Source organism: Osmerus mordax, chromosome 20, assembly GCF_038355195.1.
Source record: "Osmerus mordax isolate fOsmMor3 chromosome 20, fOsmMor3.pri, whole genome shotgun sequence".
NCBI lineage: Eukaryota > Metazoa > Chordata > Actinopteri > Osmeriformes > Osmeridae > Osmerus > Osmerus mordax.
In genome coordinates, this window is record NC_090069.1 from 3,985,410 (window position 1) to 4,005,574 (window position 20,165).

The window sequence follows — 20,165 nt, forward strand, 5'->3', positions numbered from 1 at the left end:
TGAATACACCCTTACATACATACACAGCACATTCACAGCGATTCAACTGTAAACTCTTAATAAATCAAAGTGAGAGTATTACACACAGTTTATGACACTGTGTTATTGCTACTCACAGACTAACCCTACCCATTGATATACATTACAATGTACTTTCATCGCCGGCAGATGGCAGCAAAGCCAATGTACGACCAGCAAGTTTAATTCGAGCTAACTAGAGCTAGCTTCTAACTTGCTGACAACAGAGATTCGAGGATGGTTGTCAGGTGATGCTAGCTAACAGTTTAGCAGTTGGATAGTCGTGTCTCTTGGGATTTATTTACCTGCTCATTTACAATTAATACGTGCATATTTACTGTAGCTAAAGATATTTTAGTCGCTAATTGACGCTGAAACGAGAGAGTCAAGACACATTTAAATAACTAGCTATCTAGCTAGTAACTTACTGGTTAGCTGAGCAGTGTTGTTGTTTTGATCGCTAATACAAGCTATCTTAGATTCTAAGCGGATACAGAGCTGACCACTAGGACTGGATTTGTCATATTGAACTGGTCGGCTAGTCAGCTAGCTAACGTTGGAGTTCACATAGTAGTGTTCGGAGATGTTTCTTTTTACAGAAATACGTTTTAGTTGACCCACACTTTTAGGGAGATTTGCTAAACGTGTGTAGATGGCAAGAATTGAGCAAAGCAATGGACTCCAGTCAGCACAGTCCACCAGAAGTTTACGAGGAACCATGGAAAACCTGACAGATGATGGAGAAGCAGAAGGGAATTCTTCTTTTGGCTCGGACTCAGAAGTGAACGGCTATTCTAACACTGGGGAGAGACAGACGGACAAATATGGTTTTATTGGAGGTGCCCAACAGTTTTCAGGAGACTCGTAAGTAACCATTGCTGTCCTACACCTTACTACAGTACCCGAACACTTGACTTTACTAAGCTAGTTACTGTAGCTAGCTGTCAGCCCTAAGTCATGTTTGGTTGGTGAAAGTGGTGGTCCACTCAACTAAGGCGAATCGTTCTTTCTGTCAGTACAGTTTTTGCAAATAAATCTATTTAGCTATATTTTATGCAATGAATCAATACTACATTTGTTAAAGTGTTTACCACTTGATTATCGTTATTATAATTTATAAGTCATGTTTGGTTGGTGAAAGTGGTGGTCCACTCAACTAAGGCGAATCGTTCTTTCTGTCAGTACAGTTTTTGCAAATAAATCTATTTAGCTATATTTTATGCAATGAATCAATACTACATTTGTTAAAGTGTTTACCACTTGATTATCGTTATTATAATTTGGTGACCTCAGTTTTTTATTTTCTTTACCTTCCTCAGAGCAGGCCCTCGTGAGTGGGTGGGTGGGAGGGGGCAGGGGGCAGGGGGCAGGGGGGTGTAAGGGGAAAGTTGGACTCTCAAGCCGCTTCCTGTTTTCCCTGGTATTTTGCAAGCAGCAGCAAGTGTCCTTTTACAGCTTTGTCAATCATATCACTAACTGCCACCGCCCTATCTAATGGCAGGCCCCTCCCTTCTAGAGGGCCAGACAGAGATGGATGAACCAGAGCAGACCACATAATGCTTTTGTGAAGACCTTCAGTCATTTCATGTCTGTTCGCTCGTCGCATGTTGTTGTTGTGGTTATTGATGAGTCAGTGTTTCAGGGTCATCCTATCTTGTCCATGCGTGCATGTTCATCCCTGTTTGGTCTCTATTTCTGAGAGCCATCTCAACGTGCGATAATTGTAATCCGACGATAATCGGCTATAATCCTGTTTATGGTAATCACTAGGTGGTATTTCTCTATTTTAGTTGCCAGGACAGCACGGAGGCCCTGGTGTGTGTCGAACTTGAATGACCACCATTCTTTTACTCCGAAGTTTCATATTGTTTTTATTCAACTCCATCAACGCACCAAAAAAAGAACTACGAGTTAACTTGCAGTCCCTTTGACCCTCCCTCCGAAGCCCTCTCGGTATCCAGGGAAATAACCTTTATAAAAGCACTCCGCAACCAGGCTGCCTGTAGCACTCTGGAGAGGAGACACGGGATAGGCTACAACGGCAGCCATTGTCTAAGTCCCTTTGATCCTCCTCCGTTTCTCTAGTCATATTGAATAGACTCTAACATTAGGCCAGTTTCGATTGTGATGACGGCGTGTTTTCTAAAAGACAATGAATGGCCTGCTGTAAGGCTCCACGGAGGACGAACCATCGGACGATGAAGGAAGCAGATTGCGTTTGAGTTCCCCCCCACCAATACAAGTTCCTGTGTAAGAGATGTTCCTGTTTTAGTCGGGCCCTCTCTGGGGTAGTAGTTCTCATGTGTGCCGTGTTGGCCAAGCCTAGGACTGTGATGTCATGCGCTTTCACTAATCCCAGTGGGAATGACATAGGCCTGACTCACGGCTGCCGGGAAAGTGTTTGGCGTCGAGCTGCGTAGGCCTAAACCGAGCCGTCCTATCTTCCCCCGCAGAGCAGAGGACGTTCCCCCTGAGGTGCTGAGGCAGAGGGAGGCCAAATGGCTGGACATGCTCAACAGCTGGGACAAGTGGATGGCCAAGAAACACAAGAAGGTCTGCTCAGCTGGGGGGGGGAGGGGGAGGGGGGGAAAGGGGGGCGTTCGACCTTTTGGTCGACTTTTCCCTGTTTTGTTCCAGTGTCCTCCTCTTCCTCCTCTCTATCGATGTCATGTCGTGTGTGTGTGTGTGTGTGTGCTGCTCCGCAGGTGAAGTTGCGCTGTCAGAAGGGGATCCCCCCGTCTCTGCGCGGCCGGGCTTGGCTCTACCTGTCCGGGGGAAAGGTCAAGAGGGAGCAGAACCAGGGGAGGTTCCAGGTCAGTCGCGTCCTCCCGTCACATCAACCCCCTCCCCCCCCCCCCCCCCCCCCCCCCCCTCACACTCGTCTGCGTGTTCCAGGAACTGGACAGCCAGCCTGGAGATCCAAAGTGGGTGGACGTGATCGAGCGGGACCTCCACAGGCAGTTCCCTTTCCATGAGATGTTCGTGGCGAGGGGAGGCCATGGGTGAGCCCCCATCTCGAGACGACGCTCTGGCCGTCTTCGGAGGGCTTCTCTGTGTTGGTTTCAGAGCCGTGTTTTAAGCGCGCTCCCCGTGTTCCCGTGTTTGCAGGCAGCAGGACTTGTTCCGTGTGCTGAAGGCCTACACACTACACCGCCCTGAGGAGGGCTACTGTCAGGCCCAGGCGCCCATCGCTGCTGTTCTCCTCATGCACATGCCCGCAGAGGTGAACACACACACACACACACGCCATTCTGATAACAGACATGGCAATACACATCAAAATAGGTGTCTCGTTCTGTATTGACACATTGAAAAAAACGATTTTTGCTTCATTGACAGGATGCATTCTGGGGTCTGGTCCAGATTTGTGAGAAGTACCTACCTGGATACTACAGCACAGGGCTGGTGAGACTGCCCACACACACACACACACTTACACTCATGCAAACGCGTAGGACTGACCCAACAGACCGTCACTAGATTCCCCAGAGTCACCCAGAACACGTTTATTTGACTAGTTTGTGAATGTTTGCTGACTTAGGAGGAGGAGGTTGTATACGAGGTTCAAAGATCGACTGGTCAACACGAGACAAAGTCATTTTACGAGTTCATCTGTCACCAAAAAGATTAGATATTTACCCAGAGGTCTCTGGGTGCGCTCCTGAGGAAAAGAAGACTAATTGATGGCCTTGTGTTCAGAATGGAAGGGGGAGCAGCTCTGGTGGACATTGTGTGTCCTGGAGCCCGCTCTTGTGGTTCGACTTTACTCTAACAACTTAACCATCGCGCGTACTAGGCAGCGTGCGCCACATAAACCGACAATTCGATTAAACCAATTGAAAGGACTCTTTTCTCCCTCCCACCCTCCCCCCTCCTTCCCTCGGTTGAGCGTCGATGCCTGTCTGTGCCCCGTAGGAGGCGATCCAACTGGACGGGGAGATTCTGTTCGCCCTGCTGAGGGGCGTGTCGGCCGTGGCCCACCGTCACCTGAAGAAGCACAAGCTGGAGCCCATCCTCTACATGACCGAGTGGTTCATGTGCGCCTTCTCCCGAACCCTTCCCTGGGCCTCCGTGCTGCGGGTCTGGGACATGTTCCTCTGCGAGGGTGAGGCCGCACCCCCACACACACACACACACATCCTGTACACCCACGTGTATCACATCCCAGCGGATACTTGGTGTTTGGGACTCGTTGCGATCCCCTGACGGCCGGTGGCGGCGACCTTATCTTGACCCCTCAGGGGTTAAGATCATCTTCCGGGTGGGCCTGGTGCTGCTGAGGTGCATGCTGGGATCTCAGGAGAAGCTCAAGGCGTGCCAGGGCCTGTATGAGACCATGGAGCTGCTGAGGGCGATAGACGCACGCTACATGCAGGAGAGCTTCCTGGTTCGAGAGGTACAGCCATACACACACACACACGCGCGTGTCAGACTTGGGCTTGCACTGATACTGTAACTGGTGTTGAAAAAACTTGAACCCCAGCTCTCAAAGGTTATGGCCAAAACAGGTCATTTGTAAACATTGCGCCACGTGAAACAATTCAGTTTGGACGGCAGAGTCCACATGTCATCGACAAGTGCAGGAAGGCAACTGCGGTGTAGAATGCCATGTTCGCAACGATGCACAACATTCAAACAATCGCGGGGCCCTTTCCGACAGCAGCCTTAGGCCTGCTCTCATCGTGGAGACTCCTCGGTCCCGCCTCCTGTGGAGAGAGAGAGAGACCGCGTGCTGCACATGTCTGTGTCTTCCCCCCCCCCCCAGGTCATCGAGCTGCCGGTGGCGGAGAGAGACATCGAGAAGGAGAACCTGGCCCAGCTGAGGCGCTGGAAGGAGAGCCGCGGCGAGCTGCTCTGCAAGTCCCCTCCCAGGATGCACGGCGCCAAGGCCATCATGGCGGCCGAGCCGCCGAGTCGCCACGACCTGAGACAGAAGCCCACCATCGTGGTGGAGTCGCCCCCGGCAACCCGGAGCGACAAGGAGGAGACCCGAGGGGACGAGGGGATGAAAAGCGGCAGCCCGCCTCCGGGAGCAGCCAATCCCCACCCTTCCTCCAGAGGCCCCTCCCCCTTGAAGGACACGCCCTTGCAGGGCTCCAATCAGAGCTTAGACACCTACCTGTAAGGAGAGGGAGCGAGCAGGGGGATGTGTCACTTTACCTGACTACTTGACTTTACCCGATCCTTTCGTGTGTGTGTGTCCCTGAACACAACACCCCCCCCCATCCCCTCCGACGACCCCAAAGCTCCCTCCTAAAGCTACCCACAACCACAGGGTGAAAACTCCCACGTCCATCACCATTTCCAGCACCAGCTCCATCGCCATTTCCAACTTGTCCGTGAAAGATGCGGCAGAGTTTCCATCTGCATTTCCCCCCTTTTTCCGCTTCCCCTTTCTGTGTTATCGTGCACAGATATGTGGGAGCTTATGACCTTTCATTATCAGTTGAGAGATTGATGCTCGGACCTTTTTTATATTCACCGGGCCACACGGGTATACAAACCAAGGCTGCAGGTCTCACGATATGTTGAATCATTTCTGCTCATGGGAATGGAGTCCGAACTCAAGGTTCTCCACTTGATACTGAAGCGAGACACTACATGCCAACACGTACTGAGCACGCTTCCTTAGGAGTGCAGGAGTTTGACCACAGAGAAAGGCTGTGGAGTGAAGGCCCAGCATTCTGGTTTTGGATGAAGGAGGATCTTTATGGGTGTAGTTGATCTTCGCGACCACCAGAGGGCTCTGTGGGGCTGTATCTAAGGCCTCTCTGCGGGCTCTGGGCTGGGAGATATTGAACCGAGCGATGAAGGAGATCTATACCAAAGATTGATTGCGTTTTGACATGTTCGAGTTGCGACATTGTAATCAGTCTGCGGTAAACTTGGACTGAGACTTTGCGATGACTCGGACCGGGGGGAAGGCCAACGGAAATGTAACCAAGGTGAACAGCCATTATCGATGGAGCTAACCTCCATTATATAGTTCTGTCCAAGTCTGTGAATATATTTGTATGTTATAATTGTGCAATATGACCATTCCCCCTCCCCCATCGTTTACCTGTTGTATATGATGTGATCAGATGAAGGCCACAGCAGTTCATGATTCTGAAGGATCATAAAACAGAAAATCAACTTTGGATTGTAGGAAACTATGTTGACTTAAATGCTATATACTCTATATTTTTACTCGTCAATGCTAAAGCACTTTCCCATTTGCGTAGCCTTTGAAAAGAATATTCAGCGGCAACAATGAGGCTATGTTTGAATAGTACAACTTGGATGCAAATTGTATTTTTGGCCATGTTTGTACATTTGGGTGTTCCCAAACTCTCCAAGTAAATGCTTCACAGCAATTTCCACTCTTTGTGACCTAAGCCAGCTGTATTTTGTATTGTGCTTTCGGCCAATTTCCCCCTATGAATGAATCGGTATTTCAAGTCAGGCTCCATATAAATGCACTGGTAGACCCACCGTTGACCTGTTGGGCTTATTGAAAAGACAATCCTATATTGGAAGTTTAAAAAAAATCCCAGGACCCGTGGTTTTGACAGGAGCACTTCCAAAAAAGAGCATTTTCTGTCACTAGTCTGATGTGGTTGTTGCTCTGAAAAAAACCTCATAAAACTGACATATGTCCAGCCTCTGACCTGAGCGCTTGTGTTTAAGGCTGATCCTCAAGGCTTCACCTGTCATTAGTGTGGGTGGACCCCTACCAGCCCGGGGGATACAGGGTTATAGATAAAGCACTTTGGAGGCCATTTGTGGGGGGCTCACTGTTGCTGGAAACTTGTTGGAATCGTTGAAGGAAATGCGTCCATGATTCAGTTTGTCATCATGTGCTCATATTACCATCAGATTCCTCTTGGGTTGATGCCAACCTGTCAACTCACTGATGTCCTGATGTGCTCAAGAAACATCTCCAGTGCCACATCTCTCTCATGTTTACGTATTTCATCAGAGAATACATCTCCCTGTATCAACATGCTGTTTTTGAATGAAAACAATCCTATTTACATAAACACAATTTGATACTCTCGGATGGATCTGTTTTTCCTCGATTCCTGTTTTTATTGTGTCTGTTTGTGTGTGTGTGTGTGTGTGTGTGTGTGTTTCTCTAGTTGAAGTCAGAAAAGGAATTTAAGAAGAAAAGAAATGTAGTAAGTGACAGCATGATCATAGAGCAGAGGTTGGGGCGATATTGGAGGATGTAGGAATCCGGGTTATCCTCGGGTGCTGTCCTTCCCCTCGAACGCAAACACACACACACACACACACAGAGCAGCTCACTTCCAGGGACACCTGCTCCTGAGAGTCTTTCAGCCCGGAGGGAAATTAGCATCTCAAAGACAGAAGATCCCCACAGCTCCCTCCCGATCGCCTCGCCCGGCCACTTCCTATAGCCCCAGAATGGATGCGCAGACAGCCTTCCGCGATCTATAGGCCCCTTCTTCTCCCCTCAGAGGGGATGCATGCCGCATCCGACAATGGAGACAGCCATGCAGCCCAACGCCAATGCTGACTTCACCTCAGCCAGGCCTTCTCCAATCCCATGATTTCCGTGTCAGCCCAAACAAAGAGTCCCATTATAAGTGGGCATCTCTGCCTGCGGCTCAAAGATGTGTCATGAGGTAACTCGGCCTGGACAGAGAGCCGTCTGCTCCTGACGGTGTCTCCGCGCTTCCTGTGCCTTGTAACGGAAGACGAAGAGGGGGGTCTACGTGGAAGGGCTCCACGCTTGAGATGAAGGCTGCTGGAGGTTATTTATTACGCTCCTAGGAGAACCTGCCAGTCTTCATGCGTTTCTCCCGGAGTGAGAACGGCGTCCCGGGGGGGGGGGGGGGGGGGGGGGTGTAACAAGAGACCCCAGACTGGCCTCACCCCCGCTAATCTGAAGGGGAAGACAACGACCCAGACGTGGCCCCCTAACCAACCCAGCCACAGTGCACTGAAGACAGACTATTCAACCGGTACACTCCTCCCCCCCACACACACACCCTTTCCACCACCATCAGCCACAATCAGCCTCCCTTAAACTAGACAGACCTGGAGACTCAGACCACACTCTGGCATCCTGCACAACAACACGTGTACGCAGGCTGTGATGTCCTCCCATGCTTAATTCGATTAGGATCCCTGTGATAAGAGTCCCCTTAATCATCATCTTTCCGCTTGATATGTGTGTTTGTGTTCTGCAGCCCTTCCTGGGCTGTGTCTGCGGTGAAGGGGATGATCTCAGGGGAGCATATGTGTGAAGCGTCTGGGAGATTACAGTCTGGTTACGAGAGCCGCAAAGCTCCTCAAAAGCTTTTTGGTGACATTGTCTGGGGGGGTTCCCTTCGCCTCCCTCTCGCCCCGTTATCTTGCTCTCAGGCTCCGCCCCCCTCCCTCACACCCCTCCCGACAACACAGCCACTACTTTGGGGACCAGGGGACACTGCTAAGGCGTTGGGCCGTGTTAGGAAAAGTCACTCTTAATATTCCTGACAGGGTACTTGGATGGAGGACATCTGCCACTTTATTTTTTCTTCTTGTTCTTTTTTTTTATATATATTTTTTGCAACACTTGTTCTGAGGAACATTTGGATGTGTGTTGGTGTGCATTTGTGTGTCGGGGGGGGGGGGAATGGGGCATACTGTTTGTGCTTGAGTGTGTGAGTCTTTGTGCATGTGTGCGATGTGTGTCTGCATATGCACGTGTGTGTTTGTGTGTGTGTTGAAGAAGAGACAGGGTGCTACTGTGTCTCGGTGATAGAGCTTTGAAGAGCCAAGATTCCAGTAGTCATCTCCTGCGCGTGTGGGACAGGAAACTGGTTGAGAGTAGTCCGGGTCAAGGGTCAAACAGATGCTTTTACAGTGGACAGTGAACAGGAAGTGCTTTATTGTGTGGTCAAGATAAGACCTTACCAGCATCTATTGCGATTGTACAAAAATCTTCTCACTTGACCAAAGCTATGTTGGTTGTTGTTTCACAGGATTGTGCAACTGCATAATGTAACACGCACTTCTCTCCTGTCATTCATTGATTCTATGACGAAATAAGACCGTCCACCCATCCTGAATTGTCAACAAATGTACAGAATCTGTGTGTGTGGGTCACTGTCTCCTTTACTTGTGTGTTTTCATTACCTCGATTGTAATTAACCATAATAGGTGTGCAATTTAAGTTGACTTTAATGGGTTCAGTTAGACATTGTCCATTATAAGTTTAGTGTAAGAGGATGTTCTCGTAAGAGGATAGCTGAAACAGTTTGCAATGTACCAAAACACGGCCGACTAACGTGTGTTTTCTAATGAAGGAGAGTGCTTCATCTGTTCATACTATCAGGAGTCCATCTGTCGGTGCTAATTTGTTTGTTAAAGAAAGTTTGTCTGAATTTCTCCTTGATTACAGGAGGAAAATTATTTTGAAGAGGATGTGTGTCTGCTGCGCAATCAGTTCCTCTGTTGTTGCGTTCGTGTTTATCCAGTGAGCGGACCGCGTTTCTTGTTTATCTGTCCTTTGGGTAAGGTTGCCGAGTGTTTATCTGTTGGTGTGTTCTTCTCTAATCTGGATTCGATCTCAAGTCACTTCCAGCCATTGTTGTGTCACATCCCTGCTGTCTCCTTGCTTCCTGTCCATCCAGTCCTCTCTCCCCCCAACAAGGAAGCCATGGGCTCAGAGAGGATACACACACACAGGCGTTCGGTCGGGGCGTGCGCGCGTCAGCGCACGTGTCATGGAACCCCTGAGAAAGTTGACTTACGCTGATACAGGGATGTCGAACAGATAAAAAAAAACGTGGCACGCCGAGATAGCGGAGCGACAGACTGACGGACGAAGGAGGGAGGAGAGGAAAGGAGAGAACAGGGGAGGAGGAGAGGGGTTTCCTGGGTTTGGAAACGCATGCGCCGGATCAGAGCCCGCGGCCAAAGAAGGGTGATGGGTTCCAACCGTTTCGAACGGCACACACATCCAGCAGAGAGAGAAAGAGAGAGTGAGAGAGCGAGCAAGACAGACGTGGCTAGTGAGTCGTTGTGACGCATACATTAGTGACCTCAGAGCCCAGTTATACTTGAGACTGATGACAGAAGCATATGGGCAACGGGATCTTTGGTCTGAGGTTACAATAGCTTATTGTATTCCAACCGGTGTGGACATGGGTGTTACGCACAGGCATGTGTGTGTGTGTGTTTGTGCATCATGTGCACATGTGTGTTTGTGTGTGTGTCTTCTGCGCGTGGTGTCGGACTGTGTGGTATATAGTACACATACATTACAGGAACCTTGGACTGCTTTGAAATCAAGGCTCCTATTTCACACGCGTTTAAACACCACGCTAGAAGCTGTCAACCAGCTGCGGTGGGACTTGTGTTACATATCGGGGATAGAGCTTCACAAAGTAACTAATCCGTTCATCCACGCAATGTTCCATGCAGTTCGCCTAAATACTGGAAATGCCCTTGTCGTTGCCCTCTCATTCAGAGGGTTGAACAATGCCAGTCTTAAACCCAGGAGAGGCCCAGTCTAACCCACAGGAAGAGTCTGGGACTGGTCTTATTTCTGTTCAGTGTTGTTGTTTTAAACAGCAGGGGGGGGGGGGGGGGCAAGGCCTAACACTTATCTCTCCTCCTCCTGAACGGGGTTCAATGGCTGACCCTCTGACCCTCAACCCCAAGGTGAAAGGTCACAGCTAATAAAGCTGGAGACTTTTCCTCAGCACCCAGATCTGAACTAGGCCTCGTGAAAAAACGTTTTTTATGCTGATCATCCATGAGAAATAAATTGTAATCTCTACTATCACCCTCAAGATAGATCTGGGTCAGGATTGGTCAGGATCCAGTATCTGACAGGAAGTGACCCATATCCTGGGTCATCATCACTGCCTGGACTAACAAAGCAGCCGCGTGGGTTGCTGCTGTCTCTTATTGTTCCTCCTACACACACCAACTCTGGACTCCCCCCTTCGTCCTTCGCGATCCCAACGCTCTGCGTGCGTAGGATGAGGTTTGGCGCCCTGCCTTTTGCGAGGACGCTGGTCGTGTTTCCACCGTGAACCCTGATCGCCAACAGAGCTATTTATACCCAGAGTGAGCAAACAACAGATTGGGATTTCCCCCTTCTGTGTTCAAGCTTGCGTTTCTTGCTCAAATATTTATAGTAGAGCATCCTTTATTCTGCGGTCTCCTGGGGGGTGAAAGGTGGGTGGTTTGTCTTCATAAGCTAAGCTGTCCTGGCATACAAACAGGGAACGGACGCGGTGGATGGTACTTCAGTGCTGGGCTTCAGGGTTAGGGTAGCTGGTAATCTGGCCTGGTCTGGGTGGAGGGAGAGGTCAGAGGGGTCAGGGGGTCAGCAAAACACCACGTGACCTCCAGCTCTGGGATACAGGGAGCATGGGGGGGGGGGGGGGGCGGGGGGGGACGGGACGTGTGCATGAACGATATAGTCTTACATCCACTGTGTTTCTTGAACATCACAAAAGACACGCACAGAAACGTATTTCTCCATCACTGTCACTGTCATCATAACCCCCCCCCCACCCCCTCAAGCGTGCCCAAAGATAGCTTTGGCATGAAACAAAGAGACCATGCATCCACCAAGGGTCGACTTCCCTTTCCACTTGCATGTCACTCTTGCGCATGGAAAGCCATAAAGCAGGAGGGAGGAAATCTTGTAGTAAAGGGCTTCGTTTCTATGAACAAAAGGGCCCAGAGTGTAAGCCCCTTCTCCCCTCCGTGTGTCCCTCTGACGGAGGCTGATAAGGGACATTTCAAACAAACAAAGCTGCACGCTGCCAGCACAGACATCCACGAGGTCCTCATCTTTCACCTCGTCTAATTGGCCGGACGAAGGCCCAATCGTGCTCTTCCATAATCACCGGTGCTCAGTCGTCAGGACGACGAGGACCGGAGGTCTTGGTGCGTGAGTTCATCCGGCTGGACGTGTGTTGCTGGCTCTAATGCCTGCTTTCCCCCCACTGATCCGGCTGGATGTGTGTGTCTGGCTCTAATGCCTGCTTTCCCCCGCTGTACGTTGGATACACAGGAAAGACCGGGTAGGGAAAGCTCAAATGGAAATCCTCCTTGTCCACTGCATTGATTTCAAAGGTTCACGTAAAGAAAGGAAGGCCTGTTGTGTCCCAAGTTTTATTTACGTTTTTTTTCCAGCACTTGCAAAGTACTGGGTACAGTGTAGTCGAATCTCGATGTGTGAAAGTACGTCAAATAGTACAGGAAATGGTTGGAACTGGAAACGACGGTTCTCTCTATTCTCATTGACCTGAATTTCAAAAGCAAAGATCCAGAAATAGGTTGAAACAAATTAGACAGACAACAGTCATGGCTGGGCCAGGAGAAGTTGGGAAGCTGGAGCTATAGAGCTGGATAGCTTAGCGCTAGAGGCTGTGGCTGGAGAGCTAGACAGCTAGACAGCTGGGGAGCTGGGGAGCTGGGCAGCTTAGCACTTGAAGGAGTTGGCCGAAGCTGTGTGAGGTGAGAAGTCCTCGTCCGCCTTAGCGAACGTGTTTAGCAGGCTGGTGTCAATCATCTGGAGCCTTCAGAGACGACACAAGGAAAGGGAGCTGGAGTCATAAAGGTGCCCTAAATATTCACACTCTCTGGGAAGGGCATTTGTTTGAGCCAGAGGTTCACAGCTCAGGCACGAAAGAGACATGTAAAAGTAGGTCGTCAAAAAAGAACATTCCAGAAGTGACCATCACTTCATTGTTTTGCAGGACTTCTGGAGTGACCTTAGTGTGTGCCATACTTCCTGTTTGTGTTCCTACTTGCCACTGAGTGTGGCTCAGAGGTGTTGGGTGTGTTAGCGTGGTGGTGACTGCCCCCCCCCCCCCCCCCAGTGGTGGTCCACTTGTAAATCTCACCCTGCTGGGCCAGCTGTCATACGATAGGAAGGCCAACGTATGTGGTCCCTGACAGCTTCACACACACTAACAACACAACTGGCAACACGCTCTGTGTGTCTGTCCGTCCTCCTCTCTCTCTCTCTCTCTCTCTCTCTCTCTCTCTCTCTCTTTCTCCATGCCTCTCTATCATTTCTCTCTCGCATGCAAACACGGACACACACTTGCACATTTGGTGCTCCAGAACCCGGGGCTCATAAACAAGCTAAACACTTGAGGTCATGTGATGACAAATGATCAAAGGAGGGATTCAGCTGCTCTGCAGACAGATGAGACCGTCTGTCTGTCGCAGTGGTGTGTGTGTGTGTGCATGTGTGTGTGCGGGTGTGTGTGCGGGTGTGGGTGCATGCGTGTGTGTGTGTTGTGTGTGTGCGGGTGCGTGTTAACAAGCATGCATCTGGTTTCTCCAAATGTAACTTGGATACACTGGATGTTAACAGTTAAATAATAGAGTGAATGAGTGGAGGCTGACTCGGCGAATCAGATTGCAGACGAGGCCATAAGGGAGCTTCTTGTCTGTGTGGGGTTTACAACAAAGAGGCCACACAGTAGACCATGACAACAAAATAAACAACCCAACCCAACAACAATCAATTAGCGACACAGGTGGGTAACTGAGAGATAGTAAATACCAACAACCGGCTGCTATGCGTCAACTTGCATGCTCACTCGAACCCTAAGCACACAACGACTTCTTGGGTCAACAACTCCAGTCGAGCGGACGCCGGGCCCGTCCTGTTGGAAGTTGTCTTTCACGACGATCAGCACCCGCCATCTGTTTCTCATCCCGACTCGAATCTGCCTCATTTGCCTATCTGCTCATTTGGGACTCTCACTCCTGCGGGTACTCGAGGGTATGGGGGGGGGGGGGGGGGGGGCGGGAGAGGACAAAGTGGCGGAGAGGAGGAATCGTCTTTTATTCCACTTCCCCCACGAGTTACCAGCAGGCCTCCCCAAATCACAAGAAAACACAACCACGAGCGCTATAAATAAATCATTTTCTCATTAAAGTGGAGGAAACTTGGTTTCCTGCTTAAAGCTGCAGCTTTATAGTGGGGTAGCACAGACAGGCAGCTTGTGGGAGAAAGAGGGGGAGGAGGGGGGTGATGGTCTGAGGGAAGGGGCAAACACAATTCAATCAGATAAGTAATGAACTGAAACTTGGCCTCCCACCACACGGAAAACAACAAGCCTTTGACGTCCGCCGACGTGCCCCGTGCTGGGATGTCGGCCGTGCCGACTGCGCCTCATCATCCGAGGAAGAGAGGGAGAAATGTGGAAAGAGGAAAGGAAAAGGAGGGTGAGTGAGAGAGAGGGAGAGAGAGAGAAAGAGAGAGAGAGAGAGAGAGAGAGAGAGAGAGAGAGAGAGAGAGAGAGAGAGGGCTCGGTGGAGGATCAACGGGGACATTGTTGAGTGATGGTTGGTTGTGTCTGAGAGGGAGGATTTCTCGGCGCCACGGCTGTTTCTCTGCTGAGAGACTGAGAAGGAGCTCTTCCACCTGGGCCACTCAACACACACACACACACACACACTACACACACACACAATTCACTTGTTTTTGTAAATAACTAAATTACTCAATAATAATATGCCATTCATGAATAATACTACATAGGATGTTTTTTTTCACTTAGTCTCTATGTAATTGCATTATATAAATATATGAATAAACATAGCACAAGATAATCAACCATTCTTAAATTAAAGATGACTACTGTGCACATCAAATATGCAGATCTATTTTAATTCTACATGTATATATCCCATAGGATTTTGGCTCAACTTTAGGTGAGATGTAGGCTACATGTTGGAACAAGTTCCACCCACGCATCAACACATATTGACATGTTGATACGATAGTTCCAATCGAAGTAGCCTAATACATGTTTCTTAAGTATGAGAAAACGGTCACTTTGTCATTTTAAGTGTCTGGTCTATTCGCTTCCAGGATCATGTCTCGACAGGTAGCTTGTAGCACACCGAGTCAATATCAATTTACGATATAGGTCATTATTTCTGCAAATGCGATCCCCGACTATCTCACGTTTTAGGCAACTTAAGCTATCCAAATTGTTAATGTTGACGCTTTGTATCATACGGTTATGATAGTTACGATGTCGCGTATTTGCAAACTTATTTTTTGTTTGCTCGTTTTGATGTTGTGTTCTTTATACAACTATGGAAATGTAATTCAGCTGAATGCCAAATGATGGGGGCGTGAACAAATGTAGTGCGAGTGTGCATTTGGAGGAGGGGGCGACCTGGAAGAGAGGAGAGGGGTGGGGTCACAACAGCATAGCTTCATAAGGGGCAGACCGCAGAACGAAGTGCCAAGACATCATAGATTCTCAACTGGTGAGGATCTGTGCTGAAATCTGTGCATAGCATCTTGATTTTCTAGTTCGGACCCGTTTTATTTATGATTTGGCTTTATTTGTAGGCTGTTTTGAAGAAAAATCTTTTTGGGGGGGGTTTGTTGTTGAAATATCCAGATAAGAAACTTTGAATTGATACGGAGGAAAGAATGGAGGACGTTACCGACTACTACTACGACTACGAGGATACGGAGAATGACACCATGTGCGATTACTCTGAGTGGAAGCCATCCTACTCCCTCATCCCTGTCCTGTACATGCTCATCTTCATCCTGGGCCTCTCCGGCAACGGCGTGGTCATCTTCACCGTGTGGAGGGCCAAGGGCAAGCGGCGCGCGGCCGACGTCTACATCGGCAACCTGGCCCTGGCCGACCTCACCTTCGTGGTCACCCTGCCCCTGTGGGCGGTGTACACGGCGCTGGGCTACCACTGGCCGTTCGGCGTGGCCCTCTGCAAGCTCAGCAGCTACGTGGTGCTGCTCAACATGTACGCCAGCGTCTTCTGCCTCACCTGCATGAGCTTCGACCGCTACCTGGCCATCGTCCACTCGCTGTCCAGCACGCAGCTGCGCACGCGGGGCCGCATGCACGGCTCCCTCGCCGCCATCTGGCTGACGTCGGGCCTGCTGGCCGCCCCCACGCTGATCTTCCGCTCCACCAAGCACGACGAGGGCACCAACCGCACGTCGTGCGCCATGGACTTCAGCATGGTGGTGAAGGACAAGTGGCAGGAGAACCTGTGGGTGGCCGGCCTCAGCATCTCCTCGTCGGCCCTGGGCTTCGTGCTGCCCTTCCTGGCCATGATGGTGTGCTACTGCGTCATCGGCTGCACGGTCACGCGCCACTTTAACAGCCTCCGCAAGGAGGACCAGCGCAAGCGGCGCCTGCTGAAGATCATCACCACGCTGGTGGTGGTGTTCACCGCCTGCTGGATGCCCTTCCACGTGCTGAAGAGCGCCGACGCCCTCTCCTACCTGAACCTGGTGCCGGACACGTGCGCCTTCCTGCGCTTCCTCCTGCTGGCGCACCCCTACGCCACCTGCCTGGCGTACGTCAACAGCTGCCTCAACCCCTTCCTCTACGCCTTCTTCGACCTGCACTTCCGCTCCCAGTGCCTGTGCCTGCTCAACCTGAAGAAGGCCATGCACGCCAGCCCGGCCAGCTCCCTCTCCTCCCAGAAGACCGAGGCCCAGTCCCTGGCCACGAAGGTGTGACCGTCCTGCCGGGTGACCCAGGGTGCGGCGGAGGGGGGGGGGGGGGGTCCAGCCCGCCCTGCCGTTAAGCGTGAACCCTTTACCGGTACATCACACATCTCAGAGGTGCACAATGTCATTTGCCTCGTCTGTCTGTGTGTGTGTGGGGGGGGGGTGGGGGGGTGGGGGGGGTCATCGTTCTGCATGCCTCCTGCCCTTGTGGACTGGGGCTGAGAGCTCTGGCAAATGCAGATTGTGTCCTGGGTGACTGAGGACACTGTAGACGTCAGGCATCAGGCAGAAAGTCCTGACCGCTGACGTCCTTCAAGTTCAGTGAACAAGTTCAGGTTGCGTGAACGTTTTGACATTTGGCACCATGCTCCTTGACGATGACGAGCCGGACAAAGTGGACTGAGCTGAATGTACTTCAAATGGACAAAGTGATCGTACCATCCGTGGACATGTGCTTGGGAGGGTTGGAGGCTCTGTTGGGTAGCCCTGGTGGAGTGTGTTATTCATGCATGTGTCCTATGCTGTTCTGTTTTCTTTAAGGAGCACTTGAGGTGTGATATCTAATTGACCACTCTCTTCAGCCTGTTTTATCTACAACTGGTAGGGGGGTGCGTGTGTGTATGTTTGTGGGCGGATCACCAGTCACGAGAGGTGTGGCCGCTTGATTAGAGTGTTGTAAGGGGAGACGGGGGGACCGGGGGGGGGCAGAGGGAGGGGGCCTCCAGACAGACAGATGGCAGCTGACAAATGTTGTTGGGCAGGAGGAAGACCAATTACAATGTGGCTGCTCTGACACATGATAAACGTGTGTGTGTGTGTGCGTGCGTGCGTGTGTGTGCGTCTGAAGATATTTGTGTGTTTTCTGCTCGCGTAAACAAAGTTGGAGGAGGACACGGCCATGTATATGATGAACATAATGTAAATACCTACTGTATTAGTGCATTTATGATTTGTAATAAAACCTTTGTTTGGAACCAATAATACCGTGTGGTCATTCTACTGTAGAGTGTCACGTCAGGGTGGAATGTCTGACATTTACTGCAGTGTGCTTTTTCCTGTTAGCACATGGGTGAGGCGGTCTCCCCCCATTGTGTTTTCAAAGAGCCAAAATAAAAGCAGAAGTCCAGAGGAAATACATGTTGAAGTCCTATTTCCCTCCTTCAAATACTTTTTTTCCTGTCTCCCAACATCCAGAATGTGTATGATGTTCTCCTCGGCGATCGACAGAAGCGTTTGTAAGTGTTGTATTTCAAAAAGGATGACAGTGTTTGTTGATCCTGAAGGAAATTCAAGTGTTTACTCCCAGTGGTCTTGTCATGAACAACATATTAATTATGGAAAGGTTTTACCACAACATAACCTTTCAGCAAATATCCAGTATTCCTACAAATCTTATCGTTTTTTCCATCCATTGCATGCATTGTCAGCAACTAACGTTGTTAAGGATGTTGCAGAGGATGTAAATTGCCAATGGTTAGCGCTGTGATCAGCCTAAGCCAATAACATGTCATGGGTCATTTGCACACAAACTCAGCGCGTATGGTGGGTTATTGACCTTTAAGAGACCATCCCATGATTAACTGATAATGAGCTTTTTTCCCGGGTGTAATCAGAGACAGCAGGGGGTGGGGGGGGGGGGGGGGGGGGGGGGGCGCAGAAGGATTCGAAGAAGAGCCCCCCCTAATCCAGGGTCCCTCCCTTCCAGTTGGACGCAGCCTGCGCTGACTGGATGGTTATAGTTTAAGCAGGATGAGCGCTCTGTATTTAATGGTTCATATGGTATATATTACTGACAGCTGATGACGTGTATGGGGATGCGGACCTGGGTTCCGACATCCACTGTGCATCTGCCATCGCTGTGCTGACCCCCAGACAGATGTACAGACAGACAACAGCGAAGATCAGAGAATCTCCTCCCTGTCTCTAATCTGACATTTATACTCCTCTCTATCATTACGGAGCGGGGCTGGAATGCCCTGGTTTGGAATTCTCTGCATGTTTATGAAGCCCAACAACTGGAGACAGGTTTAGGATGGTTAGCCGTCCGTTGCTGTCTCAGCTAAAGTGTTTGCTCGTCACAGCCCCAGCACAATCCAAACAGAGAGTTTAAAGCAGATTTACAATCCAGCCTTCTGTCAATGATGCAGAAACTGGATTTGTGAAGCAGATTTTTTTCATGCTAAAAGTGTGTTTAGATCTCATGGGTCTCCAGATCTTTCTTGTCAGGAGCAACTGGTTGGCTGGGGTCCAGGGCAGACTGGACCCCAGACTGTAAAACATATCTCCTGTCTCCCACCTGCTGTCGGCACCAAAGTCAAAGAACCTTGTGAAAGAGAATCTGAATAGATTACTCTTAGTGGTTTTCAAGTTTTATGGAGGTAATGGGACCACATTACAGAGATTTCACGGTGCAAATCTTGCATGATCCAGGGAACGTTATGTCACTTTGGGGAAAAGGGGGCAATGCATTTTAGTGTCAAAATGTATATACGTACATATTGATTTATTGGTTTAGTTCTTTAGTTATTTTCATCTCAGCATCCATTGAATTCTAAACTTTTCTAGGATGTTGAACTCCATGAAGCTCATGCCTTTTTTCAAAATAGATTACACAAGAATTCTCAAATCAGCATTCCTCAGTAATGACACTGTTGGGGCTTTAAGTGTGTTTATATTCGTTACACTAGCTTTGCCATTGGGAATTCCCTGTGTAGTCAAAACCACGCTCATTTTACTCCCCATAATGAATTTTGAAAGAAAAAACAAAAGGTTGGCAAACTATTTGACAAAACAACCATCCAGACAACATAGACTATACACAGGAATACATGGCATTTTACCAGAGTGCTTTGGTATCAGAACCTTTCACCCTGGGCTCAGACTGATTGTTTAGTTGGGCCTTTGGGGTTTACTCAGGGATCAGCATGTGTAACTGAAACAACCCTATTTGTGCATGACAGGAAGGTTTTATAAGGTTTTAAAAGGAACACAGGGATGTGGATTGACTTGTCATTTAAAAGCATGCAGACACACAGGTAGGTTTTTTCATGTTTGCTTCATTGGCCTTGTCTCCTGCCAGGACAGACACGCCATCCACACCACTGCTGAGATCTATCACAAGCACTCACTAACACTGCAGGGCGCCCATTGAGATCAATACACATACAGAGTAACATACGACACACACACACCATGGTATAAACAAAAAAACTCATTAGGAACTTCATGAATCGAAATGAGATAGAGGCCATAGGATAACTCCAAGGGATGGAGACTTTGGTTGTAGATATGGTTGTTCATTCCCAGATGGCTGCATGGAGATAAGAACACGCCCTGGTTAAGACTAGGAGGTGTCACCACCACACCCAAACAAACGTTCATGGTTCTGCATCACGACCCCATGAATATGCAGTAGCCACAGCTCTAAATGGGTAAGGTACTGGTTTCTTCCTTTGTTAACGTGGAGGGTTTGTTTGTTGACCAATGAGAGTTTGTCAATAGTACAGTCCTATGTAGACAAACTTAAGCCTTGGAAGGGGTGTGGAAAAGGCCTTGAATGCATTAAGTAGCTCCTTTCTGTGCCTGGCAAGTGAACATACCAACCCATTCAGACAATCATTGTTAGGTCTACATTACCCTACCTGCTTTGAGGCGCTGCCATCAT

General features: G+C 49.5%; 2 protein-coding genes across 2 annotated transcripts; both read left to right on the forward strand.

Moving 5' to 3' along the window:
- Positions 1-249: 249 nt before the first annotated feature.
- On the forward strand, positions 250-7,055 carry tbc1d10ab (TBC1 domain family, member 10Ab). Its single transcript, XM_067258181.1, has 9 exons — positions 250-882; positions 2,472-2,571; positions 2,724-2,831; positions 2,914-3,020; positions 3,127-3,241; positions 3,358-3,423; positions 3,934-4,123; positions 4,260-4,414; positions 4,784-7,055. The coding sequence occupies exons 1-9, from the start codon at positions 671-673 to the stop codon at positions 5,141-5,143; spliced, it is 1,413 nt and encodes a 470-aa protein (XP_067114282.1). The 5' UTR covers positions 250-670; the 3' UTR covers positions 5,144-7,055.
- An 8,214-nt stretch (positions 7,056-15,269) lies between these two features.
- On the forward strand, positions 15,270-16,538 carry LOC136964185 (apelin receptor B-like). The gene has a single exon (XM_067258182.1). It carries the CDS (start codon positions 15,446-15,448, stop codon positions 16,508-16,510), a length of 1,065 nt encoding a protein of 354 aa, XP_067114283.1. The 5' UTR covers positions 15,270-15,445; the 3' UTR covers positions 16,511-16,538.
- Positions 16,539-20,165: the final 3,627 nt, after the last annotated feature.

Excerpts from the sequence above, each read along its gene's own strand:
- tbc1d10ab (XM_067258181.1), top strand. The coding sequence starts at position 671 with ATGGCAAGAATTGAGCAAAGCAATGGACTCCAGTCAGCACAGTCCACC. Across the intron at positions 2,572-2,723 it reads TGGCCAAGAAACACAAGAAG|GTGAAGTTGCGCTGTCAGAA; the intron begins GTCTGCTCAGCT and ends GCTGCTCCGCAG. Across the intron at positions 4,124-4,259 it reads GGACATGTTCCTCTGCGAGG|GGGTTAAGATCATCTTCCGG; the intron begins GTGAGGCCGCAC and ends TTGACCCCTCAG.
- LOC136964185 (XM_067258182.1), top strand. The coding sequence starts at position 15,446 with ATGGAGGACGTTACCGACTACTACTACGACTACGAGGATACGGAGAAT.